Source organism: Lissotriton vulgaris, chromosome 12 (genome assembly GCF_964263255.1).
Source record: "Lissotriton vulgaris chromosome 12, aLisVul1.2, whole genome shotgun sequence".
In the NCBI taxonomy this organism is placed as follows: Eukaryota; Metazoa; Chordata; class Amphibia; order Caudata; family Salamandridae; genus Lissotriton; species Lissotriton vulgaris.
This window is the reverse complement of record NC_141700.1, coordinates 768,528,820-768,555,100: the sequence shown is the minus strand read 5'-3', so window position 1 is coordinate 768,555,100 and position 26,281 is coordinate 768,528,820. Positions and strand designations below refer to the sequence as shown.

Below are 26,281 nucleotides of genomic sequence, written 5' to 3'. Positions count from 1 at the left end.
AGGGGACGCTTTTCGAGAATGGGACCCAAGCCCTAGCAGACAAGCGTCCGAGTTCCAAGGTGTCCCAGGGCCATTTTAGTGGACCAGGCCCAAAACCGAAGAGCCGGCCGCCATTTTGAGAGTCCTGTGGCAGCCGCCTATCGCTGCACCGCAAGAGCGGGCGCATCTAAACTACATGGTGAGCGAGACGCTGTAGTCGCAAGAGCGGGCGGTAAACAGCTGAATGGCGGAAGAGGCACAGTGTAGCAAAAGCGGGCGGAATGGCAACTAAAACGATAAAGGGGCGCCCCACTACAGCTTGTCTTCAGGTCAAACGGATTGTGGGACAAGGTCCAGAATTGAAGAGTCATCAAAAGGCAAAAAGTTCAGCCGGACCCCGGGAGCCGGCCGCCTATGTCGGGGGCGATCTCAGGCTACACCAGTGCTATAAGACTTGGGGAGGGTGTCGGAGCCAAGCGTCTTCTCCGAGTCCATGGCCATCACACCGCCCCTCAGGGGCCTCCGTCAAGCTGTTTAGGAAGGTAACATATCACATTGTTTTCTAATGCAGTCAGGTCCACAAACGACACTCACTTACTTTGAGAATAGTGAAGCTGCAGTAGGTGGAAATAAGCTTCAGACAGTGTTACAAGCAGTGCTCAGAACTCTTAACTATGGCACCCAACATCCAGAACTTATGCTATTGGAGAATGGTAGTGACATCGAAGCATCTCAGGGACCAAAACCATTAACGTACTTTCACGTATGAAAATCTTACTTGGGGAGGGGGCAGGAGCGAAGCGCCCCCTCCCAGTCAGCGCCACCACACCGTATGTTGAAAATCTGAAGCCATCGTTCTACAAAGTCAACCAAACTTGGATTGAAAAATCTAGAAAAATGTACAAACTGAAAACCAGTTTTGGTCTGCATAGCATTAGTAGCAACGCTTGAGTCAGCTTTGTGTCAAGCCGCCATTTTGATTCAACAAAGCACAGGCATTGAAAAAGGCTGAAATTCAGAACTCTAAACTATGGCACCCAACATCCAGGAGCTTGCCATCTGGATCTTGGAGCCTTGTGCTGTTTTCGATCTATTCACACATCGGTCCACTACTGACATCATCTTATAAAACAACGTTATGTAAATAGTTTTTTAATAAAATGTTTTACCCTGTTTCTTTGCTGGTGTGTTGTCTATATTTTTAATATTTGCATAGGGTTTGTCGTTATTTTGTGCGGTATGGGTGATGGAGCCGAGCTGTCTTGCAGTCCTCATGGTGTGGAGCTCAGTTCATCTCACTATTTTCGTATTTCTCATGAAGGGTTGTTCCTAATATTTCTATTTTAGCGAGGTCAAAAAGAGATCTAATTAGTGGCCTACTGATTTTGCTCGATTACTTTTATTATTTTACACGATTTTTCACTATCTGCAAAGACTAAACAGAGTATTGCGACTTTGTGCTTGTTTGTAAATAGAGAATGATCCAAAGAGAACCAATTCTAAAACAGTAAATGCTTGGACAACAATCAATCAAATGGAGAGACAAGGAGGCACGACGGATTACAACGGGGGTAAAGGCCTGCGTTAACTACCCTTCAGTATCTGCAAAGAGAGAGTACTACTAAGACAAAAGAGGGGAGGGGGGGGGGGGTGCAGCGTTCAAAGCACATCAGCGTGCATAAATACGAAAATGTTTTTATCTATCACGTACTTGACATTTTAAAGCTTTTCATATTTGCTATTAAAAAACCAATGAAATTCACAGAAAAAACCATAGGTTATAGTGGATATATAGTTAGAAATTTGCATTTAGAAAACCTTGAAAATTCAATGAAAAAACCATTGGTTTTAGGCCATATATAGTTAGGAATTAGCATTTACAAAACCTTATTTTACTCGCATAAAACCATTGAAATTCCATATATAGTTAGAAGCGCTAACTATATATCGCGCACCCGCAATCCACTGCTGATGATGTCACATATTACATCATTCATGACATGGTCAGTGACATCACTGATGACATCACTGATGACATCTCAAATGACATCACTGATGACAACTCAAATGACATCACTGATGACATCTCAAATGACATCACTGATGACATCACTGATGACAACTCAAATGACATCACTGATGACATCTCATTTGTCATCACTGATCACATCACTTATGTGATAATACAATGAACCTCTTCAGACTCTAATATAACCTTACATACACTCAGTATAAACAGACACTCACAGACTGTCACTCATCCATGGAGTTACTCACACACCTACTCAGTCATGCAAAGAATCAATCACACCTCCATTTCCTCAACTATAAAGTTATACACATCTTACTTATTCAAACATATAATAACACATATTTATTCTCTTATATAATCCCTGATACAAGCTCACAGTGATCGATACAGCCACTCACACATTCACTGGCTCTTATGTTCAGTTATTTATATATCTCAACTCTCACATGTATTGTGTTTTACATACGTACTTACTTGCTCATGTAGCAATGAGAAATCCATTCACTCACCAACACACCCATGCATAGTCAACCGCCCATATAGCTGTTTCCACATGCACTCTTGAACTCATACTCCTAGTGAATCAACTGCTTACACATCTATGCACAGAGTCACGCACCTCCCAGCCACCCACACACACACTCAGCCTCCCATTCAAATACTTGGGCAACCAATCAATAACCCATATGGCCACTCTTATAGCTACTGATCAACACATGCAGCAGCTTACACAACAACAAACATACTGATGCACAAATTAAGACAGTTTAGTCACTAACCCATGCACTCAGTGAGACACATTTAATCACTCACTCATACAGTCAGTCATGCACCTACTAAATTCTTCATCCAGACACTTATACATCCACTCATTCTTCAATATGTGAAACATATTTTAACTTTACAGAAACATACAGTCACTGGGTGTTGTCATCAGTGATGTCATCAGTGATGTCATTTGAGATGTCATCAGTGATGTCATCAGTGATGTCACTGACCATGTCATGAATGATGTAATATGTGACATCATCAGCAGTGGATTGCGGGTGCGCGATATATAGTTAGCGCTTCTAACTATATATGGAATTTCAATGGTTTTATGCGAGTAAAATAAGGTTTTGTAAATGCTAATTCCTAACTATATATGGCCTAAAACCAATGGTTTTTTCATTGAATTTTCAAGGTTTTCTAAATGCAAATTTCTAACTATATATCCACTATAACCTATGGTTTTTTCTGTGAATATATATATATATATATATATATATATATATATATATATATATACACACACACACACACACACAAAGAGAAAACCAGTGTGAAACGGGTCACAACAAGTGAAGACATCGAGAAGCGATAGCCTCTCGTGAAGGGGGCAGGAGCCCTTGCCTAATGGTAAACAATCGGGGATATCGACCACACACTCCACGAGGAAGGGAAAAGAAAGACATTATACTAACAGAAAAGAAGGCCATATCACAGTTGGTGGCGACGGAGAAACCACAACCAGAGAAACCTGGAGTGGAACACAGACCACCAGACCATAGTGATTGAGAAAAACAACAGCTGAGACCAGGAGCAGAAGCACCTAACCTTCAGCGTGGTAAACCAAAAAAGGACGAGAGTCCCCCTAAGGGAAGAACAACTGGAAGAAGAAGACAAGGTAACGCACAATAGTGACGTAGCTTGCGGACATACCACTGCCCTTGGACAAACAACTCAACTGACCCCGATCCATGAGGGAAGACATAACACTTCCCCACACCAGGGATGAACCCAAAAAGAACGTAGCCAAGACAGAGGCGCAAGAAACACAGTCCTCACCCTGTGGCCGCAAACACACGGTGCTTGTACACATAACATGGGGAAACCGTTCCGGAATGGAGCAGAAGACCACACCCCGAGGGGCATGTGCCAACAGGTGGAGAGAACATAGCGAAGCAGACAGAGCATGCCATGGAAATCCAGGCCTTGCAAAAGGCAGGAGAAGGGTATTGCCCAACTCGTAGAACATCTCAGAAGCCCCAGGAGAGAGCCATACCAAACCTCAAGGTTTGGGTCTCAAGAGAGGGGACATCCAACCAGAAGGAAGAACGGGCAAACCAGGAGACCCGCAGCTGAGACAGAAAGAATCAGTCTGCCGAAGACCCACGGAAGTCAGTCGAAACTTCCCGTGTCAGGGCTATACAATAGCCAACAAGTACCCCACATAGGGTATGGCACATCCCTACAAGCCAAATGACACCTCTTGAGACAAGCTCTTAGGCAGAGGACTCAAAACAAAATACATAAACAGCTGACTAGCTGTAGCAAAAGAAGGGAAAAAGGAGAAAACCGCACAGTCCGTTCAGGTAATGACGTCTTGAACCCATAGCCTTGGGGGTACAAGCAGTGACAAGACTGCAACCAAAGGAAAAGTCCACACAAGGACTAAAAACCATATAACACATGGAGATTAAAGCAATGACAATATTGCAACCAAATGAAGGACTAGGAACCATAGAAACTCAGACAGAAGACGTTGAACTGCTGAGCCTGCATGTCTGTCAAACAAGGTGGCCCCATCAAAGGGATAATCCTTAAGACACTCCTGGACATTGGCAGGGAAACAGCCATCGCGCAGCCAGGCATGGCGACGCAGTGCAACGGACCGGGCCATAGCTCGACCCACCGAGTCAGTTGTGTCCATGGCCGACCGAATGGAAAAATGCGCCATGTCCCGGCTGCCAATAATCAACCGATCCAGGTCAGACCGGGAACCTTCCGGGAGGGAGGGAGGGAGTGGAGGAGGCGCTCAACTTAGTCCCAAAGGGCAGCAGTGGCCTGTGCAGACACGCAAGGCGTGTTGAGGGATCTAAGGCTTGCACTAGTGGATGCAAATACATGGCGGCCACAGGACTCCAACCAACGAGACTCCGAAGAGGGAGGGAGTAATGGAGGAGGGGTAGAAGGCAACGAGACTGAAGCTGCCTGACTGAATCACCAGCCCTTGAGCCCTAGGATGGAGGGACAAACAGACAAGGTAATCTGGTGCAGGAAGATGTCAGTGCGCAATGGCCCGATCCACTGAGTCCCCAAAAGAGGGCCTCGTCCCAAGTCCCCAGAAGAGTGTTGTATAAAGACTCCCCAAAAGGCAACAAATCCTCTACCTCCACGGTGCCCTGGTGGAGTAAATCCAGCAAGGGATAAGAGGGCAGAGCGTCAGAGGGAGGCTGCACTTGCAGAATGTCCATAGCCCTGTGAACCGCTCTTGCAAAAGCAGCACTGGCCACCGTGGCTATTCCAGGGGGTGACAGCATGTCCTCAGTAGGGAGCAGCATAAGGCTAATTCTGACACCAACAAGTGGTGGCTGTACTGTCCGAGGGCATCCAGGGCCCTGCCAGTACACTGGGGCCTGGTCCGGTGGACAGTGAAACATCCCTGGGGGTGGCGAGCCCACAGGAGCCTCTTCACTATCGGCCTTTACATCCTCCACCAGCCGAGGAACGGCTGGGGATGGCACCACTGTCAAACGGCGTGAACTCAACATCAAGAATACCGGAATGAGCCTCGTCCATCTGAATATCGGACCGGTGTTGACGCGACCTCCACCGAGGTAGGAACCTGCAGCAAGGAGCGAAGTCGACTTGGGGTAGGGAGCTGCGCAGTAGCCATAGCCAGCGTCAACACAGGGAGCCGCACAGGGCTGTGCAAAGACAACCTAGAAGGCTTAGACGTACGAGGAGGACGCCCCTCCGGGCCATGTCCCAACGTCGCAGCGACTGCGGAGTTGGAGTTAGGGTGCTCGACTGGTGCAAAGGGCGAACCTGCCGGCAAAAACTCGATCTGAGGCCCTACGCCTCTATTGGGCCCGAAAGCACACTAGGGAGAGAGGGTGACCCTAACATGGAAAGTAAGGCCAGAGAATAGGCCTCCATCTGAGCCTAGTCACCCCAGCGCCAGGAAATGGTAGGTAAGTGGGGGTCGACTCCTGAGGTCCCGTGTCAGGTAGAGACCGGGAGCAGCAGACCATGCAGTTGCGTGAGATCGCCGACCCCTGCCATTTCTTTTGCTTATGCTTACCTGCAGCCGTAGAGAGACGTTCGCAGGAACGACCCCACGACTGGTCCTGAACCGACTCCCCAGCATGAGAAGACCGGTGGCGTGAGGGCTCAGAAAAGGACATGCGGGCAATCAACAGCTTCATGAGACGTTCCCGCAAGGACTTCGGCTTTAGCCAGCGACAAGTGTCGCACTCCTCAGAGTTGTGGTGCATGCCCAAGCACCACATACAGATCACGTGTGGATCCGTCGCCGACATTTGCCGCCAACAGGATTCACACGTTTTGAAGCCCGAAGGCATCACACTGTTCCCAGACCCAAAAGGTGTAGAGAAGGCCTGAAAAACAAAAACAGGCCAGAGGTAACCGCTTTATCGGATCCACGTTGGGGCGCGGAAAAGAAAAAAACTGACGTCAGCACGCCGGGGGGCGCCTATATGGCTCCATTGACGTCACTTTTGTGGACGTCGTCGGAACGGAGCTGGGCAACGACGCCCCTCTCGGCGAGCAGAGGTACTGCTGGGGCGAAAACTTTTTTTCCGGATCCAGTCTGACGCTTGGGGAAATTTTCTAAGTTAAGGAATCTGCGGCTAGATGTCTCTATCAGATGGTTAAGTTGGTGCACAGTCCCAGTAGTCTGCAGATGAGAATGCCACTTAGGGTCGTGTTGGCTGTGACTTGGAGCTTGAAAGGCATGTGCTCCATGTTGGTGGATGACATGTTCATGGAGGTAGTGCTGCTGATAGTGGTCTTGTAGATGATGGCAATTCCACCTCTGGACTTGCAAAATGTTTCTTGCCTGGCAATCTTTTGCTTTGGAGGTGTCCTGTGCTGATGCAGGGTTAGGCCATGTTTCTGTGAGGAAAAGTAGGCCCGAGGTGTTGTCGTACAGCAGGTTCCAGATCTCTGTGGCATGTTTGGTGAGTGAGGGGTGTTGAGGAGCAGGAATGTGAAGTGTTGTGTGGGTGGGTGCAGGACTGTGTGAATGAGAGAGAGTTGGGTGCTGTATGGTGTAGGTGTAGGTGCAGTGAGTGTTGGGTGTGTGTAAGTGTATGAAAACGTACAGGAAACACAAGAGAAAGCTCTAGCGGTGTGGTGATGCAGCAGCACAAGGAGCTGCAGCCAGGGATGCGGACATAGAGGGTAACAGTGCGGTATGGGCAGGACCAGGGGTCCTGTCCCTGGGCACAGTCCAGGCACAGATGGGCGCAGACAGGCTTGCCTGTGACACTCATACGCTGCGGCTGCCTTCAAGTAGATCCTGAGAAGTAGAGGAGTGACTATTTGCTGTGCAGATGGAGGACATGAAATCCAGTGATGTCACTTCCTGTGCAGATGGATGATGGGAAATCAAGCAACGTCTCTTCCTGTGCCGATGGATGATAGAAAATCTAGTGATATAACTTCCTGTGTAATTGGATGATGAAATACGTTAATTGTTTTATTTAGTGTTCGAAGAATACAGGTTTTGATGGATGGACACTTGGCAGTCAAGATGGCACAAACCACTTCGAGAGGGAGTTTAAAAGCCATTAACTGTCGCCATCCAATCTTCATGCAAGGTGGTGCAAGCTCAGATGCAGGACCCAGCCCAACTGCTGCAACAGGAGGTCTTCCTAAAGGGTCAGTCGGATAGGACGACAAATGCTCAAGGCCGGACGTAGGAAGCTGGCTCTGTGCACACTATACCTCTTTTTGGTATAGTATATACAGAGGATAAAGTAGAAAATACCTTGCTCTCAATTTAGTGGTAGCTGGGCTGAGTAGTTAGGCCTATCAGAGGGTAGCGTGAATGCATTAGGTGTACATACTCGTACAAGGCAGGAACACATACTCAATGAGTAACTCCAGGACAGTATTTTTTTAAATATTACTTTAGTTACTTTTATTTTAGGAACCAAGCTGAACTCAGTTACAAGTAAGCAGAATTTTCAATGATGCAATACTTTCAAGTTATTACTGGTAAAAGGTTTGTATAGCATCAATACCATTTTTTACATGTGCGTGTAATACATTTCAATGTAGAAAAAGATACTTTGTATTCAGGGTCAACACTTACAATACAGTGAAAGACCAATGCAATCCAATAGGAGGAAAGACAGGTGAGGAACTTACAGGCAAATAACCGGTTTTCAGATTCAGTCTCGGGGGTTTTGGTCAACACGAAGCATGGGTCGGACCAAGGTATGTACTGCACCACCAGCGGCATTGGGGCTGCCGGGTGCAGAGGACACTGGATCCAAAGTTATCCTTCGGAGGCCAGGGGCACTTTTGAAGAGGCACCAATTGTAGGTAAGTACTTGTGGTTCACGGACACAGGCCCTGGGGGCTGAGGTCGGCATTCGAAGGGCCACCAAAAGGCACTAAGGACTCACCACTGGTGGCACAGAGGGGCGGCCGGGTGCAGAGTGCAAAAGAGGCGTCGGGTGCCCTCTAGAAACCAATGGAGAACCTTGGTTGAAGGAAATGGCTGCAGGCTTGAACCTGAAGGCTGGCTGAAGGAATACTACGACTGGAGAGGTAAGTTGGATAGTGGGGGGATGCTTGGACACCGTTGGTTGGGCACTACTAGGCCTGGGGGCTGCGGGTGCAAGGGTGTCTTACCCCTTGGGTTTCTCTTACGAGTTCTGGTCGCGGTTACATTTCCACAAGTTGGAGATGCCAAAATCAGCATAACACAAGGTGAGAGCCTTTGAGGCTCACCGCCTAGTGTTGCTGTTCAAGCTAGTGGGAAGGGATAAGCACCTCCACCCAGAGCAGGCTTGGATACTGGCCTCTGCGAGCACAATGGCTCTCAACCCATGAGGTCAGAAACCTGCCTGGTGGTGGCAGGGATCAGTCTAGAAGGAGTAGTTTCTTACCTGTAACTCCAGTTCTGTAGTAGGGGTATCTCTGTTCTAGTCATAATCTAGTGAATAGTCCCGCCCATGTGCGTGGACCCCGTAGCAATCAAAAATAATCTGCATAGACACTAAAGAGAAAATTAAAGACAATACAGCAGCCTATACCTGCAAGGCGACACTGTCCAGTACTTCAACTAGAAATGCAAAGGACATTCCACCAATATCACATTTAACACAGTCTGCTAAGTTTCACCCATAGAGAAACTTCCCCTTCACAAAATCCTTGGAATGATAGAGAGGAAGGGATGGACAGACAAGCCCCCATAGGCTGCCATTATATGTCTGGAAAAGGTATACTGTGCCTTTAAGGAACTCTCCAGAGACCCTCGGTATCCCATGATGCACAGCCAAAGGCCTTTTACTTTCAGTTCTTTTTGAAGGTTATAACGCCAGGCCTGTAGCATTCAGTACATTATCTTTTCATCCACCAGGGAGGAGGGCGGGCGCTTATGACTATAACAGAGATACCCCTACTACAGAACTGGAGTTACAGGACAGAAACTACTCCTTCTGTAGTAGGGGATCTCTGTGTATAGTCATAATCTAGTGAATAGAATGGCAAGCCCATCTCAACAAACTAACCGGCGGTGGAGAAAAAGGTAACACCACTACTGTGCAAACAGATTTCTTAACGAAGCCTGCCCAACTTGAGCATCTGCTCTGGCATCAGAGTCCAGACAGTAATGCTTAGCAAAGGTATGGACCGACTTCCACGTGGCAGCTCTGCAGATCTCTGCAATGGGAACAATACGTAGCAAAACCGTTGTAGCCGTTTTGCCCCTAGTGGAATGAGCCTTAGGCTTACCCCCTAAGGTCTTATTAGCCTTCTGGTAGGAAAATCTCCTCACCAGACACAAATACATGTTGAGCTGGCTCACAGGTGTTTCAGGAGAAGCCTTCATCTCACAAAAGACACACTCCCATATGCCCCGGTACTACCGCTTCTCGGGATGCCAAGAGGTAGAGACCCTATAACAGACATGACATTGACACCCTGGGTTGCAGTGGGTGTAGAGAGACCTGTATGCGGACGGTGCTTTAATACCTTTTGCGACACTGACGGCAGAAAATCGACTACCAGCAGGTCAGTTTCTTCTGCACGTAGCCATTATGCGAACATTCACACAAAAGTGGGGTGACATGACCAACGCGCGACCGACACATCAGTTGTTACAGTACTTGCATGTAATGGGGGAGGGATCGCATGTGATACATTGGCTGGTACAAGCCCTGCTCATCCATGTACTGAAACCATTGCAGAGACTCCGCACATATTAGATAGAAGACAGAGGCCGTCCCTGGACTGATAAAGGGTGGGAGCGCGTTCTAGCTAGTGCCACGCATATACCGCGAAACTCACGATTCAAACTCATCCAAACTTACATATTCCATAGGGCGTATATTTCACCAGACAAAATAAATAAATATTTTAATGTCAACACTTCGGAATGCCCGAGGTGTCGTCTCCTGGGCGCTGATCTATTACATATGTTGTGGTCCTGTCCCCTGCTTCTACCCTACTGGCGCACGATATTGGAAACACTCGCCAACTGCACAAGCACTGAGATACCCTCCACGTGGGAGGTCTGCATCCTGGGGCTCTATAAGAGAACCAAGGCTAATAGGCATGCTCCAGGTTTTGGGACCTGGGCCTCATAACAGCGAAGTGCCTCATAACTAAGAGGTAGAAACACAAGGATCCAACAGAGGTGTCACATTTGGTGAAATCCCTTGAAGTCTGGGCGCGTGTGGAGGGTACCACCCTACACAGGGAAGAAACGTCAGGGTTGCGAAAGTATCCCATTGCGCAGACCTGGGACGAAATGCTAAGAAATCTCACACACTGATGCCACGCTGCTGATACCCCAGGTGCAACAAGCAGGACCTGACACCTAAATAGCCTCCTGGTCGCAGACACTGCGCTGTTCTACATGCTACCCGAACTGCAATTGTTGAGCTAGGCAAGTATCTCACATTCCCCCCCGCCCCCCCCTCCCCAAAAAAAACTCCATGCGAAAGCAGCTCCTGCAGTGCGTCACCTCCACAACCACACAATCATACAGAAAATTAAAGTAGCAGCCAACATACCATACTCTCTCTTCAGACTGGCTGAGGCTCCACCCGGACGATACTCTAGACACTCGACACAGACACTTGGTAATTAGAGGTCTCTCTTTTTGTTTTGATTTAATATTTACAGTTATTGAATGCGATTAAACTGTTGTTATAAAAAATATCTACTGCACGGACTGGACGTTGGAACGTACATTGATCTACTTACCAATGACATGTTATATGATGCACTTCCAGAGTTGGATCCCCATGTGAAATATACTTACCTGTATGCATTGATGTTCTTACGCATTACCATCACTGCCATGGAGAGGCGTACTCAGCACCTTCGTCCTGGCCCTCCACTGGAGATTACAGTATGTGCGGGCCGTAGGAGCCCAAAGGAGACTGTATACATATATGTGACCCCACATCCAAGACATGGCTGACACTGAAGCAAAATGCAGGAAATGCTTTGATTTATATGCATAGTGTTATGGAACAAGGGATATCATTGCCAAACTGATATGTATAGATGCGAGTGGACTAATGTACAAGAAAAGATAAAATGCAATAAAGATTTCTTTTTAAAAAGGACTTGATTCACCAACCTTTGGAAGGTGCCAGGGGCATTCTTTAAAGGAAGGGCATGACAGTAAACTGGTAGTGCCCATCAGATGTGGATAGTGTAGTTTTCTCTTTGGCTTCTTAGGCCATGCCAACCTGCCAGTACCCTGCAGTTAAGTCAAAGGTGCTGAGAAATGTGGCTGCCCCCAATCTGTCTGTCAGCTCATCACCTCTGGATATGGGGTCAGGTTTGGGGACTAAGACCACTGGCTAGCCCAGGGACTCTCAGAGGGTTCAACAACCCCTAATTCCAGCATCTTTCTTACTTCCGCTTTGATGCTTTCCTGAACTTGATCAGACTGCTGATAGATCTTTCTTTTGACAGGCAAGCTGTCACCAGTGTCCACCTTATGGGTACACCAGTTTGTCTGCTCAGGGTTAAGGAGAAAAGATAAGCATACTCTTGCAGGACATGCCTACAGACAGCCTGCCATTGGGCAGTGAGGCTCTCCGAGTAGATACCTCTTTCAACTGACAAATGAATGGGGGATATTGTTTTGTAGGCACCCAAAGCCTTAAATAACACACTGTGCCATTACCATCTTGAAACTGTTCTAGCGCGGAATCAGACTTCTCTCCGAATGATCAAAATCCATCAAAAGGGCATTTCCATCAGTGGCCAGTCATGGTATGTAACGCACAGCTTACCTTGTACAATAACAATATTACACCAGTTGCTTAATGGCACAGGCAAAAAGAAAAAGCAGACTATCAATATAAAAACATGTCTAACGCCGTTAGTTATGGTGTGCTGTTAAGTTATGTTATTGAGAATTTGTAGAGCGCTCGTTCACCAACAGGTCTCTTGGCGCTAGTATTTTCCATTGAAATCTCAGATTCGAAGGTCCAGGTCTAGCTGTAAGCTTGGGTGAAAAGCCAGGTCTTCAGCATCTTCCTGATGCGAAGAAGGTCTGTCTCTAGTCTCAATGGGGTGGGCAGAGCATTGCAAAATTTGGGTCCTTGTATTGAGAAGCGCAAGGCTCCTGTTCGTTTGCGCCTAAAACCCGGAACCAACAATAGATTCATGTACATGGATCTTAAGGTGCGCTGAGGAGTGCACCTGTGGGTTTTTCAGGATATGTACTTTGGGCCGCCAGTACCATGTAAGGCTTTGAACAGGATACAGCCTGTTTTAAACATGGAATGCTGCTCCGCTGGGAGCAAATGCAGCTCTTTTAGCAGCAGCTTAACGTGACAGGGCCTGCCTTGTTGGTAGATAATTCTATCTGCCTGGTTTTGTATCAGCTGCAAACTGTGTTTCTGGTTGCGCTCGAGGCCTAGGTAAATTGCATTAGCAAAATCTATTTTTGATAGGATCAAGGAAATGATGTGAATGCTAGCCTCTCTGCTGAAAAACCTTCTGATTTTTCTTAGTTTCCGCAGTTGGAAAAAACGGGCATAGGTAAAGGCCCAATCTGCGTGTTCATGGTGAGATCCGAGTCGATATGTATGCCTAGGCTTTTTATCGAGTTCTTCGGGGAAGGCGGAGGACCTAGCTCAGCAGGCCAATGGGCAGGAGTCCAGTTCTGGAATTTATTGCTGGGGATGATGATTTCAGTTTTTTGGGAGTTTAGTTTTAATTGGTTTTTGTTCATCCAATTCCTGATGAACAGTATGGAGTTCTTGAGGAACTCCTTGAAGTCTGTAGAGTTATTGATGGAGAAAATCATCTGCATATCGTCAGCATAGTTGTAAATCTGGATCCCATGTGGCGGAGCATGACAATGAGGGGTTATTACAGAGGTGCGGGGATAAGGAAGAGCCCTGCGGTACTCCCCATTTCAAGTTGACAATGACGGATTTGTATGGTGAGAGCCACAATGACTGTTTTCTATCCTGTAGAAAGGATTGGAACCAATTTAGGGCATCACCTCTGAGACCTGCTGCAGCAATACGTTCCACCAGGATGTCATGGTTGACGGTAGTGAACGCCGCAGACAGGTCCAGGAGAATCAAGGCTTGAGTGCTGTCTTCATCAGCCTTTCCTTTTAGGTCATCCATAATGGATAGGATAATGGACTCGGTAGAGTGGGCAGCGCGAAACCCTGCTTGATGTGAGTCTATGAAGCTGGTGTCTTCTATAAAGGTGCTGAGAATTTTAGCTACTCGTGTCTCTAATGCTTTGGCCGGGAAGGGAAGGAGGGATATTGGCCTATAGTTGTCCAGCCTCTGAGGGTCGACACCTTGTTTTTTCTGAAGTGGAATAATCACTGCTTCTTTAAAAGCTTGTGGAACTGTCCCTTGTGTTAAGAAAAGTTTCAGAAGAGAGAGAATGGTCTCTGGAAATGCTGTGAATATAGATTTTTGTATTTGAGGGGGACAGGCGACGTTGGGGGAGCCTGATTTTAATTTGTTTAGGTGTACTAAAAACTGTACTCTGCTTAGACATGGGAGGGTGGTCATGGTGTTCACGTTGGTATTTTCTGACCGATTTTCCACCTCCTTGTGTTTGGTATATATGGATTTCTGAATTTTCTTATTTTTTCTTTAAAACATTGTTTAGATCGTTACATAGTTTCTGTGTGGTAGGGATAGGCGGGGTTACTCCTGAACTGTGTTAAAAATAGCTTTGGTTTTATTGTTTGAGTTTAACACTTTGTTGGAAAAAAATACTTTTTTGCCACCAGAATGGTGTTCTTGTACATTATTAGGTACGTTTTATAATGTTCTCTGGATTCAATTGAGTAGGTGTTTCGCCATTTCCTTTCTGCCTGACATCTTCTAAGCTTTGCTGATTTTAGGTCATCAGTGAACAATTTGGATGCTTCATGTCGCCAGATACGAGAAGTTTGAGTTTGTAGGGGGCCATGAATGTTAATAGCATCCAGTTGCCAATCTGTAATTTCTCTCTGCAGGTTATCTACATTGTCCCTGCTTTCTGGTAGCTTACGGGTCAGGGTGTCACATAGCGATTCCAGATTAATGTGATGCCAGTTTCTAGATGAGCAAGTTTTGGCCAGAGAGATGTCACATACAGTAAAACTGATTATGAAATGATCAGACCATAGACAACGTTGTATTTCTAGATTCTGAAGAGTCAGAGTAATAGACAATGCTTGGTCAAGTATATGTCCTTTGATGTGTGTGGGTGCTTGGATGTGTTGTGTGAGGTTCAAACCTTGCGAGGCACTGGTCAATTCCTTGGCTCTCTTACCCCTGGTTACCTCATTAGCCCAGTAATTTAAATTGCCAATGACCAGGACTTTGACAAAATCAATGGACAGAGATGTGAGGCAATTTTAAAATACTTTGGAGAAGTCTGGCATAGCTGTGGGTGGCCTATACAAGAGTACATATACAATGGTGGTGTTTGAAGAGTCTAGTTTGACAATTAGACTGTCCACTAGTTCCATCTCTAGCAGGGAAATGGCGTGGAAAGACAGTATTTAGTTATTTATTTAGTGTTTTGTATAGCGCGAACTAGACTCGTTAGGGTGTCAGAGCGCTTAACAGAGCTACAGCAGTCCTGAATGAGACCGACAGCAAGCGACATAAACTTACGCATGCAGATAACATAAAACAGTATAAAAAAGTGGACAGTAAAAGTTCTCAGGAATTACAATAATATCTGAGACTGAACCAACAGTCCTTTTTTAATGGCAGCTGCCACCCCACCCCCCTTTTTTCCTATTGGTCAATTAGATTGTAAGAGATAGTAATTATCTAGGAGTGCAGCTAAAATGTCCGGGGTGGATTCTTCTGTCAGCCATGTTTCTGTCATGAACAGCATGTCGGGTGAATCGGTGTCAAGTAGGTTGAACAGTTCCAACTGGTGTTTGACCGCAGAGAGAGTATTTAAATACATTATGTTTAGTTCCTTCACTGGTGGTTTTCTTTTTGGAAGGATAGGCAGAGTAGTTTGGCTCAAGACTTGGCAAGAGTCTCTGTGCTTACAAGGATTCGGCGGCTGACCGGAATAAGAGTGCATGCATAACTAGCAAATATTAGGGGGTTTCCGCAGTTACATTTTTCAGTGAATATATAGATCTGCAAAATTGTCTCCTACACTGCCCTGCACCCTATTAATTTGAAGCTTTCTTCATGTAGCACTAGCGCTATGCAAAACCAATACATAAAATGAAGCAAAGACAGGGAATTAACCTAATGTCACATATTGACTACAGAAGGATATTATTCAAAACTAAAGGCACATATGGACCTCCTATCAGTTGCTTGATTTAAAAAAAATATATCTCATCAACAGCCGCTCCAGAGCTGGCAGATATTCCATCCAAAGCATGTGGGCTGGGGCGGACCATAGAAATATATCGAAAACATGCAGATAGAAAAAAACCTTTCTGATTTCAGAAAACCACCTCCAGGACACAAGTGCAGCAATTGGCCATCACCAACAAGCTACACCCAAAACACAGAGAAACATGTCCTTCGAGACACAAAGGGGCATCATTCCTTGTCCATAAAAACATTGACAATACATAAACAGCTGTCAATCCTTATCTCTTTAATTGTACTAAAACAATATAATAATCCTGCCAGATTCTACAAAGAAAATACGTACCGCACTCTGGGAGCAAAGTTTTCTAATCCAGCATAGCGCAGGGTGGGAGACAACTGGACCTTGTATGGCTCTCGCTCATGAACACTGTTCTCGTCCACCTCATGGTATCCATTCTGCATTTCAGCCTTGGCTGGTTTGCAAATAAATACAGAGGCAGCACCTGAAAGTGGAACAAAACAGTACTAATCAAAAGAAGCAGAAGAACCCAAAGTATTTTGATTATTTTTGATTTTTTATGCTATTTTATCCAGTGCCAACTTGGCCCAAGGGCATTAGAGCACTTTACAAGAGAGCTGGTAGTCATACCTATAAATGATCATTCTATACAAATAACAGTTGAGACTCAAAGGGCAGAGAAAACGGCTTCAGTCGAAGAGATAGAATAAACCAGTGAGGGCATAGGTTACTGAAATATCAGGATTAGGAGACACCTTTTGAAGAGAAATGATTTACTGTGGGGCATAAGGCTGGCTGGAGGACGATCCTAACCCTTGTTGCACTGTGGGAGAAGGTCTGACAGGTACAGCATTAGTGCCTGAATGCTGGCGGCTCCAGGAGAAGGGATTCAGTATTCATCAAACCCAGTTGGGTGCCAAAGATTTTCAGCTGTGCAGCCAGGTAGGTGGAAGCAGAGGTGAGAAGAGTTTTTTGAGTGATGCACGCCATCTTAAATTGAGCTCTTATTTCATTGGGGAGCCATCATAGGGAGCGCAAGATAGAAGTGATGTGGGCAAATTTCCCGTGACAAAGTGGGTGGCTGCATGAAGTACTGTTCTCATGGGTGATTATTGATATTTTGGAAACCTGGAGAGGGGTATTTCTCTTAATTCAGTCTGAAAAGAACCAGTGCTTAGACTAAGAGGTCTAAATCCTGCCTTGGAATGAATAGCCCAATGCCCCATAATAATAGCTTGTGGCGGGCATTCCTGGTCATGGTACAAATTTGTTTCTGAAGACTGAGACTATTGTTAAGGCTAGATCCTGGATATCTGCAACAGTCTACATAAGCCAGTTTGCAGTCTTAGGGAGAACAGGTTTCTTACCATTCTTGGATCTTTTTGTAGGGTTGCTATCTATTTCCAGACTATGACCAGGGTGTTTGGGAATAGATTGCAGTAATTTGGGGAAGAAATCTTCAGATCTACGAGAGCATCATCTGCATATTGCCCATACAGAATTCCTGAGCTTTTTAGAATCTCTCAAAGAGGTTTTAGCTATACACTGTGCAGGATTGCAGACAGGCTCACACCCAGAGGGGCTCCTTGTTCAAGGTAGATTTTGCTAGTAACAGAGATACCTATTTGAACTTTGAGATCAGTTTGACAGGTGACCGAGTTTAAGACTGTGCCATCGATGTCGACTCCGATCTCTCTAGATGTTACTCAGTGCATGATGGTTGACCATAGTAAAGGCAGCCGAATGTTCCAACGCAACAAGAAGAAAAATGTTGTCTAAATCGAGGAAGCAGAGGGAGTCAGCAACAATTTGATGGGCGATTTTTGCACTACAAGCCTGAATTAATCAAGACAAAAAGGTGTTGTTAGAAGGGGCGGTCCCAGAGGTCAGGTTATGTCTACCCGACGGCTCCGTGACCCACCTCTCCTGCCAATAATGCCGAGCCTTAGCGAGAGGTCCCCACTCGGGAGGACTTCGAGTAATGAATCGTACACACTGACATCACACCACACTTACGAACAGACACCACACTGTAGGTTTTCAGTAACTTGTTCTTTATGAACAGGAAAAGGAATCAACACTCATTTACAGGTGATCGAGGGATCGTAAAGTCTCTGAGATTCGGGTAACAGGGAAGCGAGACAGTCTTAGTTGTTTGGCCAGTATGATGCGTACCCTGCGCAAAGCTCTCAATCCTCGAGCCGGGGGGATACGGGAGATGATAATCGCACTGGATGTCCTACTCACTTCAGGTCAACTCAGTTCGTGTTGGTAGCGTCGATGGTCTAGCCAGACCAGAGTGCTTCTCGAGCTGCGACGAAGTCAGCAGGGCTCGATCCGGAGGGTAGTTCTTGAGGAGCCGTGACCACGTCAGCAGGGCTCGGGATATTCGATGCAGATCTTTAAGGTTCAAGATCGAGCCTCGACAAGGTCAGCAGGGCTCCGCTGTTCCGGTTCCGTAGATACGTTGAAGAGCCGTGACAGTGTCAGCAGGGCTCGAAGAGTTCCAAAGTTCCGTTTTCCCCAAGGGTCAGCCACGATCAGATCAGCAGGGCTTTCTTGTCCAGGATACAACTCCCCTCTAGTTCTTGGGCGAGTCTTGATATAGTCCAGTTGCCCTTTGATGTCGGGACCCTCGCAGGCGGAGGTCTTAGGCCTTGGGGGCTGGTCGTTGGTGAGGTCCGGTGGTTGGCCCTTTGATCTCTTTGAGGATGAGTCCGGGAATTCCCAGACGCCCAGCAGGGTTTGGAGCCAGCACTCGGGGAGGCCAGAGGTGCGATCGAAACAGGCTCCCAGGGGATGGCCAGAGGTGTGACAGAAACCAGTCTCTCAGGGGAGGCCGGAGGTGTAATTGAAACTCCCTGTCCTATCTCACTCAGGGAGCCCTCACCCTCCCAGCGGGGGCTGGCGTGTCTGGAGCCTGAGTGTCGCTGGGGCTGGGGGTCATGCTAGGCCCAGGGAGAGGGGATCTCGGGAAGGGAAAATGGCTGCCGGTGGGCCTATGGGGCCATGCAAGGTCTGGCGCGCAGGGCTGGGGAAGAGTACGGGGGTATGCCGGGGCTGGTCGTCGGCGTTTGGGCGGACATGGACAGGACGACCAGGGGTTTCTGGGTGCGGGCCTGAGCTAATGGGGCGCTGAGGATCGGGGGGGAACCACGCCACGAGGCCAGGTCCAACAGGTGTAAAGTAATTATTTTCCTGAACATATTGCAACAGTTGTGAGGCCATGCAGCTTTCAAGCAGCTTTCGTAAGAATGGTAGTGTAGATACAAGGCGGATGCTAAGTTCACTAGTATCAGCAGAGGGGTTCTTTAAGAGGGGAGAAGCCTGAAAAGGTTTCAAGCTGACGGGGAAAAGAACTTGCTTCAGTGAGTCCTTCACCAGGGAAGGCCAATAAAGGTAAAATCATTTTGCCCATTTCCATCTAAGAGAACCAAGCAGAGCATCTGAGAAGTAATTAGGCAATTTAACCTGGATCATGGTATCGAATAACTGATTCAGAAAGTGTGACCAAGCCCTCTGGGTCAACTCACAGTCAACCGAGAAGACCAATTTTGGAGGAAGAGATTTATTAATGGACTTTACGTTTCAAAAAGAAATGTTTGCAAATCCCTTATTTAGTTACTGGTGCTGATGGCAGAATGGTTGTTAGCCTGTTTAACAGGAGGGAGGGCAAGTGATTGTTCAAGTTTAGCCAAGAAGGACATCCAAGTTCTCAACACTATCTTATCCAGAACAAATGTGTAAGGCGGTTGCACCCACAATGTCTGAAGCTCACTCACACGACTAGCTGAAGTAATCAAAATGAGGATGATAGTCTTTAATGTGACGAGACGAAGCAAGCAGTTACACATCGGCTCAAAGGATGTGCAAGATAATGAAGCCTCTGCAGGTGAATACACCCTGCAAGAATCATTAGTAGAAAGTCAGGCTGTACGACGGTTGGTTGCACTTTAGTAATTTTTTACTGCAACAGTGGGCGATATCGAGTAAAGTCGGTTCCGGATCAGACACTGGAATTAGCACTGGATTCTCTTCCAGCCCCAGTGATGTTATTATTAGTGTCAATAAGGAATGAGCCAGGTGCTGGTCCTGAAACCGATGTAGACATATATAACGGAGTCATTACAGCACCCAGACCAGATCTTAAGGTGTCAGATGCGTTGGGGATGGAAGAGCCAGCAGGAACCTGACTGTAGGCCCGTGCTTATTTGGGGGACGAATGTGAGCGAGAGGGAGCCAAAAGGGTGCTGAGAATCTGCGGTAGGTGATCTTTAAAAGCATTAATCTGCTATGGTATCCCCAATGGCCCGGGAAACTAGCAGTCCACTGGGATCAGTTGAAGAATCAGTTCCAAAACCAGTGACCCCAAGGAAGACCAAATTACATTGTCACAAGCTTGCACCCTTGCCTTAGTTATAGAGTGTCAGGATGGGGTTGAGCCCCGCTGATTAGTTTGGAAGTGGAGCTCCGGATCCACGTCTGAAAGAAAGAAACTCACGTCAGCGCTCAGTGGTGTGCTTATATGCAACTCCACTCAGTCTCTAGCAGGGCAGTGCGGAGTGGCAAGGTGCCATCTAGCAAGGCCCCGCAGCATAGCTAGTAACATGTTCAAGATCCAGTCTGGAGAGGAATATACAGTTAGAAAATGCATCAGAAGTAAATTTTTTAGTGTCATGGAACCACACTTTCTTCCTTTTAAGTTGTCCTGAGATCTTTTGGTGGGTTAATGAAAGAGAGAAAGGAATTTGAAAGTGGTTGGAACAATCTACCAGAATGGGTTGGTCAGCAGTTAGTAGTGAGATCTTTAATATGATTAACTCAATAACAGAGTCTATCAGTTGAGTAGCCTTCTGGTAGTGTTGGAGGGGGTCGTAGTTGTCGAAGAGAGAAAAGAACAGCTTCACAAATGAGTTATCTTCACTCCAAGGAAGATTAAATTGCCTAGAAGATTGTGGACGTGGAGATTATCAGTTGCAAAGACAAATTCCAAGCATTCTTTGACAAATGTGCCATTTTCACTAGTGGAGTGGTAAATGGCATTCATTCTGAGATGAGGTGCTTCAGAAGCAGAGTCCCAGGAAGAGTCAATGGAAGGACTATGAGATATAGGTGGAAAGACAGTTGTAACTTCACTTGGGAATCACTGTTTCTTGTCTTCATAGCCACATCAAATAATGAAGTACTGGGGTGAAAAGATGATCTTGTCTGAGGCTTCTCGGAGCCAAGTTTCTGTCAGGGCCAAGATGTTTGGGTTATAGTTTGTAATAGTAGTCTGTGAGCTGCAGGCAGTGTTTGACTGCAGATTGGCTGGTAAGAAGTACGCAACAAGTGATGAATAAGTGTGTTGGAACTTGGAGCTGCTATGTTGTTCAATGTGTACCTGTGTGAGGTCGGAGAGATTTTCCCATGACAAATAGTATGGGTATGATTGCAACGGGGAAGTTGTTAACAGCTTGATTTAAACTAGGTTTTGCGAGTACTCTTCAGCCTTCATAGCTTATAACGAGTAGCCAGGAAAAACCTCATTCAGAGGAAATATATCTGTTGTTTTTTTGGTTCACAGTTGCATCTGGGCTGAATTTTGCCCCACGCATTCTTCTTCGAAGCATGACAAGTAGCACAAGGATTCTTGGTGAGCGGCATTTGAATGTGGCCAGAGTGTGAAACAACTTGGGAAAGTAAGACTGGAATAGGATGTCAGGTGCCATCAGGGGTCTGGATCAAACAGTTGGTTGCAGAGAATCTGAAGTTGGAGTATGTAGGCTAGTGCTTCGTGGGCGCTGGCTGGGAATTCAGAGAGGGGGATAAATGGAAGTGGGTGAGGGGAGTGAGTGATGAGAGGGAGACAATACTGAGCACCAAAGCAAGTAGTATCAAAGAACAGCTTGGTCAAAAGCATCCTTACCGGACAGCAGCTCTCCGCGGTCAAGTATCCTCCGCACAGCACCTATACTCGTTCCATGGTATGCCATGTGCCACTTTTTGCACATGTTAGTGGATTCAAGGCGTGGATTCAACCTGAAAAGGCAAGACAAATGGTCATATCTAGACAAAATCCAAAAGGTATATGATGCCATGATGAATATGCATGCTGAATAGTTCAACGTCTTCCAAAGCTACAATACCTAAGAGAGAAGCGGCACCACCCGAAAGGCAGTGCGTAGTCCCTTGGAGGCTCCCCTCGCTTGCAGTAGGCTTCATCCCCCCGTAGTTTGTGGCAGGACTCGCAGTAGCACAGGTTAAGCTTAGGATCCTCTGAAAAATATCCATCTAAAAAGAAAACGGAGGCAGCAGTAAGTTGGATTTGTCAAGATCATAACAAAACTCTTACTGGCTAGGGAGTGGCAGGCGAATTGTTGAACACTATTCTATATGCTAGCCCACTGAATCCAATATGCACAGAGTGGGCACAGCAAGTAACAGCAGTGTGTTAACAGAGACCTATATTTGTGATAATTATCAATCAGGTATCATTGGGCTTATGTTACTCTTAACTGCACTCAGTTTCCACAGCTCATTAGCGTTCACAATCTATGTGCAGTCTCAGAGTGGTGAAGAAACGTTTAATGGATGTGGGTCCTGGAATCAATGTCTATGATAGATGGGATCCCATGAGCGAAAGGGATCCAAGAAGGCTTTTCCCTCTATAGGATTCACTAAACACAATGGTACACATGTTTAATGCTTTTAACCAACTGTATTAATTGTAAGAAGGCAGACATATTCCGTCTAATTTCAGCGTTCAAGATGGAACTATACATACGTGTGAATTTAACATTACGCATAGCGTCCAAGAATTCCTGCATTAACTTACTGTTACTGGGATGCTGATTAGGTAACTGACCTTAAAGAGACTGAGCAAAATCAATGCACTAGGTTTCTTTACTGTTCTAGTCTGGAAACCTGATCACCATTTCAGTCACACCAATCAGCACACTTCCTTTAGTTCTGATCAATGAACACTCTGCAGTTCTATACGCTGCCATCACACACTGATGTCACCATCAAATGCAATGCCACCTTCATTTTATAGACCTGCTGTTTTTCACACACATCCTCTTTGCCCCAGCCTAAAACAATTCAGCATCTCAACCACTGAAGCAGAACAGATTGAGTCATCAAAGCCACCTACAGATCAACCTGACCCTGCATGCTCTTACTACATTCATCTAATAACTCGGTCAAGCTCTTTTCTTTCTACTCCCACAGGCCTATATCTATACTTTATAGGATTACACTTGAAGAAAGCCTTCTTCCGCTCAAAAAAAAGGTTCCAGCATCAGCTAGCTTCACACACTACTACCTAACCACAACATAGTGGATTTCAACAACACACCCAATTTAAGTTACCACCCTCATTCCACAGTACATTCAGCGGACTGACCCAGCAGCTATTTTCTTCCACCTACTCCAAAAATGGCCACAGTGGACAACAGAAACCAACCAAACAATTCTGCCCCGCTTTTCCCAAACTCCTTTAATACACTTCAAGACAACCTAATTGCCCTGAAAATGTTATCCTAACACCAATGTAAATTCCCAGCTCCCACCTTCCAGACAACAGAGAACACTCACAGCCCACTCAAAACTCACTCCCCCACAGCCAACTTTTTTTTAAATAGAGTTTTATATTGCGCAAACTAGACCCGATGATATCGGGTATCAGAGCGCTTTACATAGGACCAGCTTTGTTACAAGAGGACACATTCATTTTTTGTTAGGCTCGGGGAGATTAAGTGATTTCCCCAGAAGAACAGGATGTTGAGCGTCCTTGCAAAGACTCGAACCCAGTTCCCCAGCTTCGACGTCGACCGCTTTAGCCGTAAGGTTACAACCTCTCCCCATTCCATAGTAAACAAAACCCACATTCCATAGAAACAAAACCCACCACAGTAAATGCAGCAACACAAAACAGATATGGACACTGATGTAAAGCATGAGAGCCAGAGGCACCAAAGAACCTTGGTGGATTCTGCAGAAAGCTAATCACAGAAGTCAAGGCAATCAACCACACAAATAAATGGAGCCTTCAACACAAGTATATAATTCATCAAACCCAACACAGAGTAAAAGACATTCCTTGAACAATAAATAAGATGGCTCAGCCTTCAACATTATCAATAGGAAAACCAACAAAATTAAATTGAAGATCAACAATCAGAACTCCGCTCCATTCACAACCCTGACACACAGAATATGATCCATTTTGTCTCTCTCTCTCAATGAGCTTTCACGACTTCTAAACCTTCTGAAATACACATAATACCAAGATATCATCTTAGCATCGAACTGAGAGAGATGTCTCTGGCTGGTCTCTCGCCCCTTCCCCCCATCATACCATTACGCAAAACAAACCTCTCTAATTTCCTCAAGACTAGACAGGCATGGTTGTTGATCAATGGCAACCTGTTCCCTTCATTTAGATACATCTACCTCCTTTGATACCCTCAATCATCAAACCATACTCTATACCAGCTTCTCAAAGATGGACTTCCATGGCAGAGTCCTACACTGATTTGTATCCTGCCCATACAAAATATTCCAACTCATCCTAATGGGCTATGCCAGATCAGAGGCCAGATTGGTGTTTTGGGTGTCCCTCGCGGTTCTATTGAGGCTCCTGAATGTTTCCGCCTCTACAGAGAGAATGCATGAGGAGAACTATCTGACAATAGCGCAATAAATTAGAATGATGATAATACCAAGCTGTATATAGAGATCAATGGTTGAAAGAGAAACACCTGGCTGAAGGATTTCCATGGCAATAACCGCACAGATTTCAAATGGATATCCAAAGCTCAACCAAAATTGAAATAATGCAGGGTTGGCTCTCAGATTTGGCACACAAGAGCTTCAACCCAAGCCTGTAGGATTCTTCATAGACACCTGAATCAGCACCAGGACTATTACTGTGGAAACAAGCATTTGCAATGTAATGGTCTCGGCATCATTAAAGGTAGAGCTATTGGCATTGCTCATGACATTTTTTTCTTTAAATCACAAATAAATGGCATTGTCATTAATATTGCCAATACACAGCACTCTGCACTCAACAGCACACAATGCTCTGCACACTCACTCTGCACTCACTACTCACTACTCTGCACTCACTACTCACTACTCTGCACTCAACAGCACACAATGCTCTGCACACTCACTCTGCACTCACTACTCACTACTCTGCACACTCACTCTGCACTCTGCACTCACTACTCTGCACTCACTACTCTGCACTCACTACTCTGCACTCACTACTCTGCACTCACTACTCTGCACTCACTACTCTGCACTCACTACTCTGCACTCACTACTCTGCACTCACTACTCTGCACTCACTACTCTGCACACACTACTCTGCACTCACTACTCTGCACACACTACTCTGCACACACTACTCTGCACACACTACTCACTACTCTGCACTCACTACTCACTACTCTGCACTCACTACTCACTACTCTGCACTCACTACTCACTACACACTACACACTACACACTACTCACTACACACTACTCACTACACACTACACACTACACACTACACACTACTCACTACACACTACACACTACACACTACTCACTACACACTACACACTACTCACTACTCACTACTCACTACTCACTACTCACTACTCACTACTCACTACTCACTACTCACTACTCACTACTCACTACTCACTACTCTGCACTCACTACTCACTACTCTGCACTCACTACTCACTATTCTGCACTCACTACTCTGCACTCACTACTCTGCACTCACTACTCACTACTCTGCACTCACTACTCTGCACTCACTACTCTGCACTCACTACTCTGCACTCACTACTCACTACTCTGCACTCACTACTCACTATTCTGCACTCACTACTCACTACTCTGCACTCACTACTCACTACTCTGCACTCACTACTCTGCACTCACTACTCTGCACTCACTACTCTGCACTCACTACTCTGCACTCACTACTCTGCACTCACTACTCACTACTCTGCACTCACTACTCACTACTCTGCACTCACTACTCACTACTCTGCACTCACTACTCTGAACTCACTACTCACTACTCTGCACTCACGACTCACTACTCTGCACTCACTACTCACTACTCTGCACTCACTACTCACTACTCAGCACTCACTACTCTGCATTCTCCCTTCCGTAGTGTAAATGCCCTTCACTGCCGGATGCAGTATGTAGGTACTCTCATATATTTCTTGGCACCTACGATGTAAGACTGTGTGTTGGATCTAGGAGGACATATATAGCAGTTTTGTTTCACTCATTGCACTAGCACTGTGCTTTTATCCTCTCTTCTCTGTTTGATTAAACACATAAGCCAGCATGTAAACATTTGTATTAATGAACACTGTGCCCCGGAAGTCAGGCACGGTCGCCTGTGACGGGGGCGGGGCCACGTCCAGACCGGAAGAGGAGGCAGGCGGA

General features: G+C 46.1%; 1 protein-coding gene across 2 annotated transcripts in view; it reads right to left on the bottom strand.

Annotated features, from left to right (window-relative positions):
- NEURL4 (neuralized E3 ubiquitin protein ligase 4) overlaps positions 1 to 26,281 on the bottom strand; it is a 165,120-nt gene that overhangs the window by 24,699 nt on the left and 114,140 nt on the right. For both annotated transcript variants that reach the window (XM_086946091.1, XM_086946092.1), the window contains exons 26-28: positions 21,961 to 22,105; positions 21,741 to 21,853; positions 16,157 to 16,316 (exon numbers count right to left, since the gene is read on the bottom strand). In XM_086946091.1, the coding sequence (XP_086802217.1) occupies positions 16,157 to 16,316; positions 21,741 to 21,853; positions 21,961 to 22,105 (418 nt within the window). The remainder of the gene's footprint in view (positions 1 to 16,156; positions 16,317 to 21,740; positions 21,854 to 21,960; positions 22,106 to 26,281) is intronic.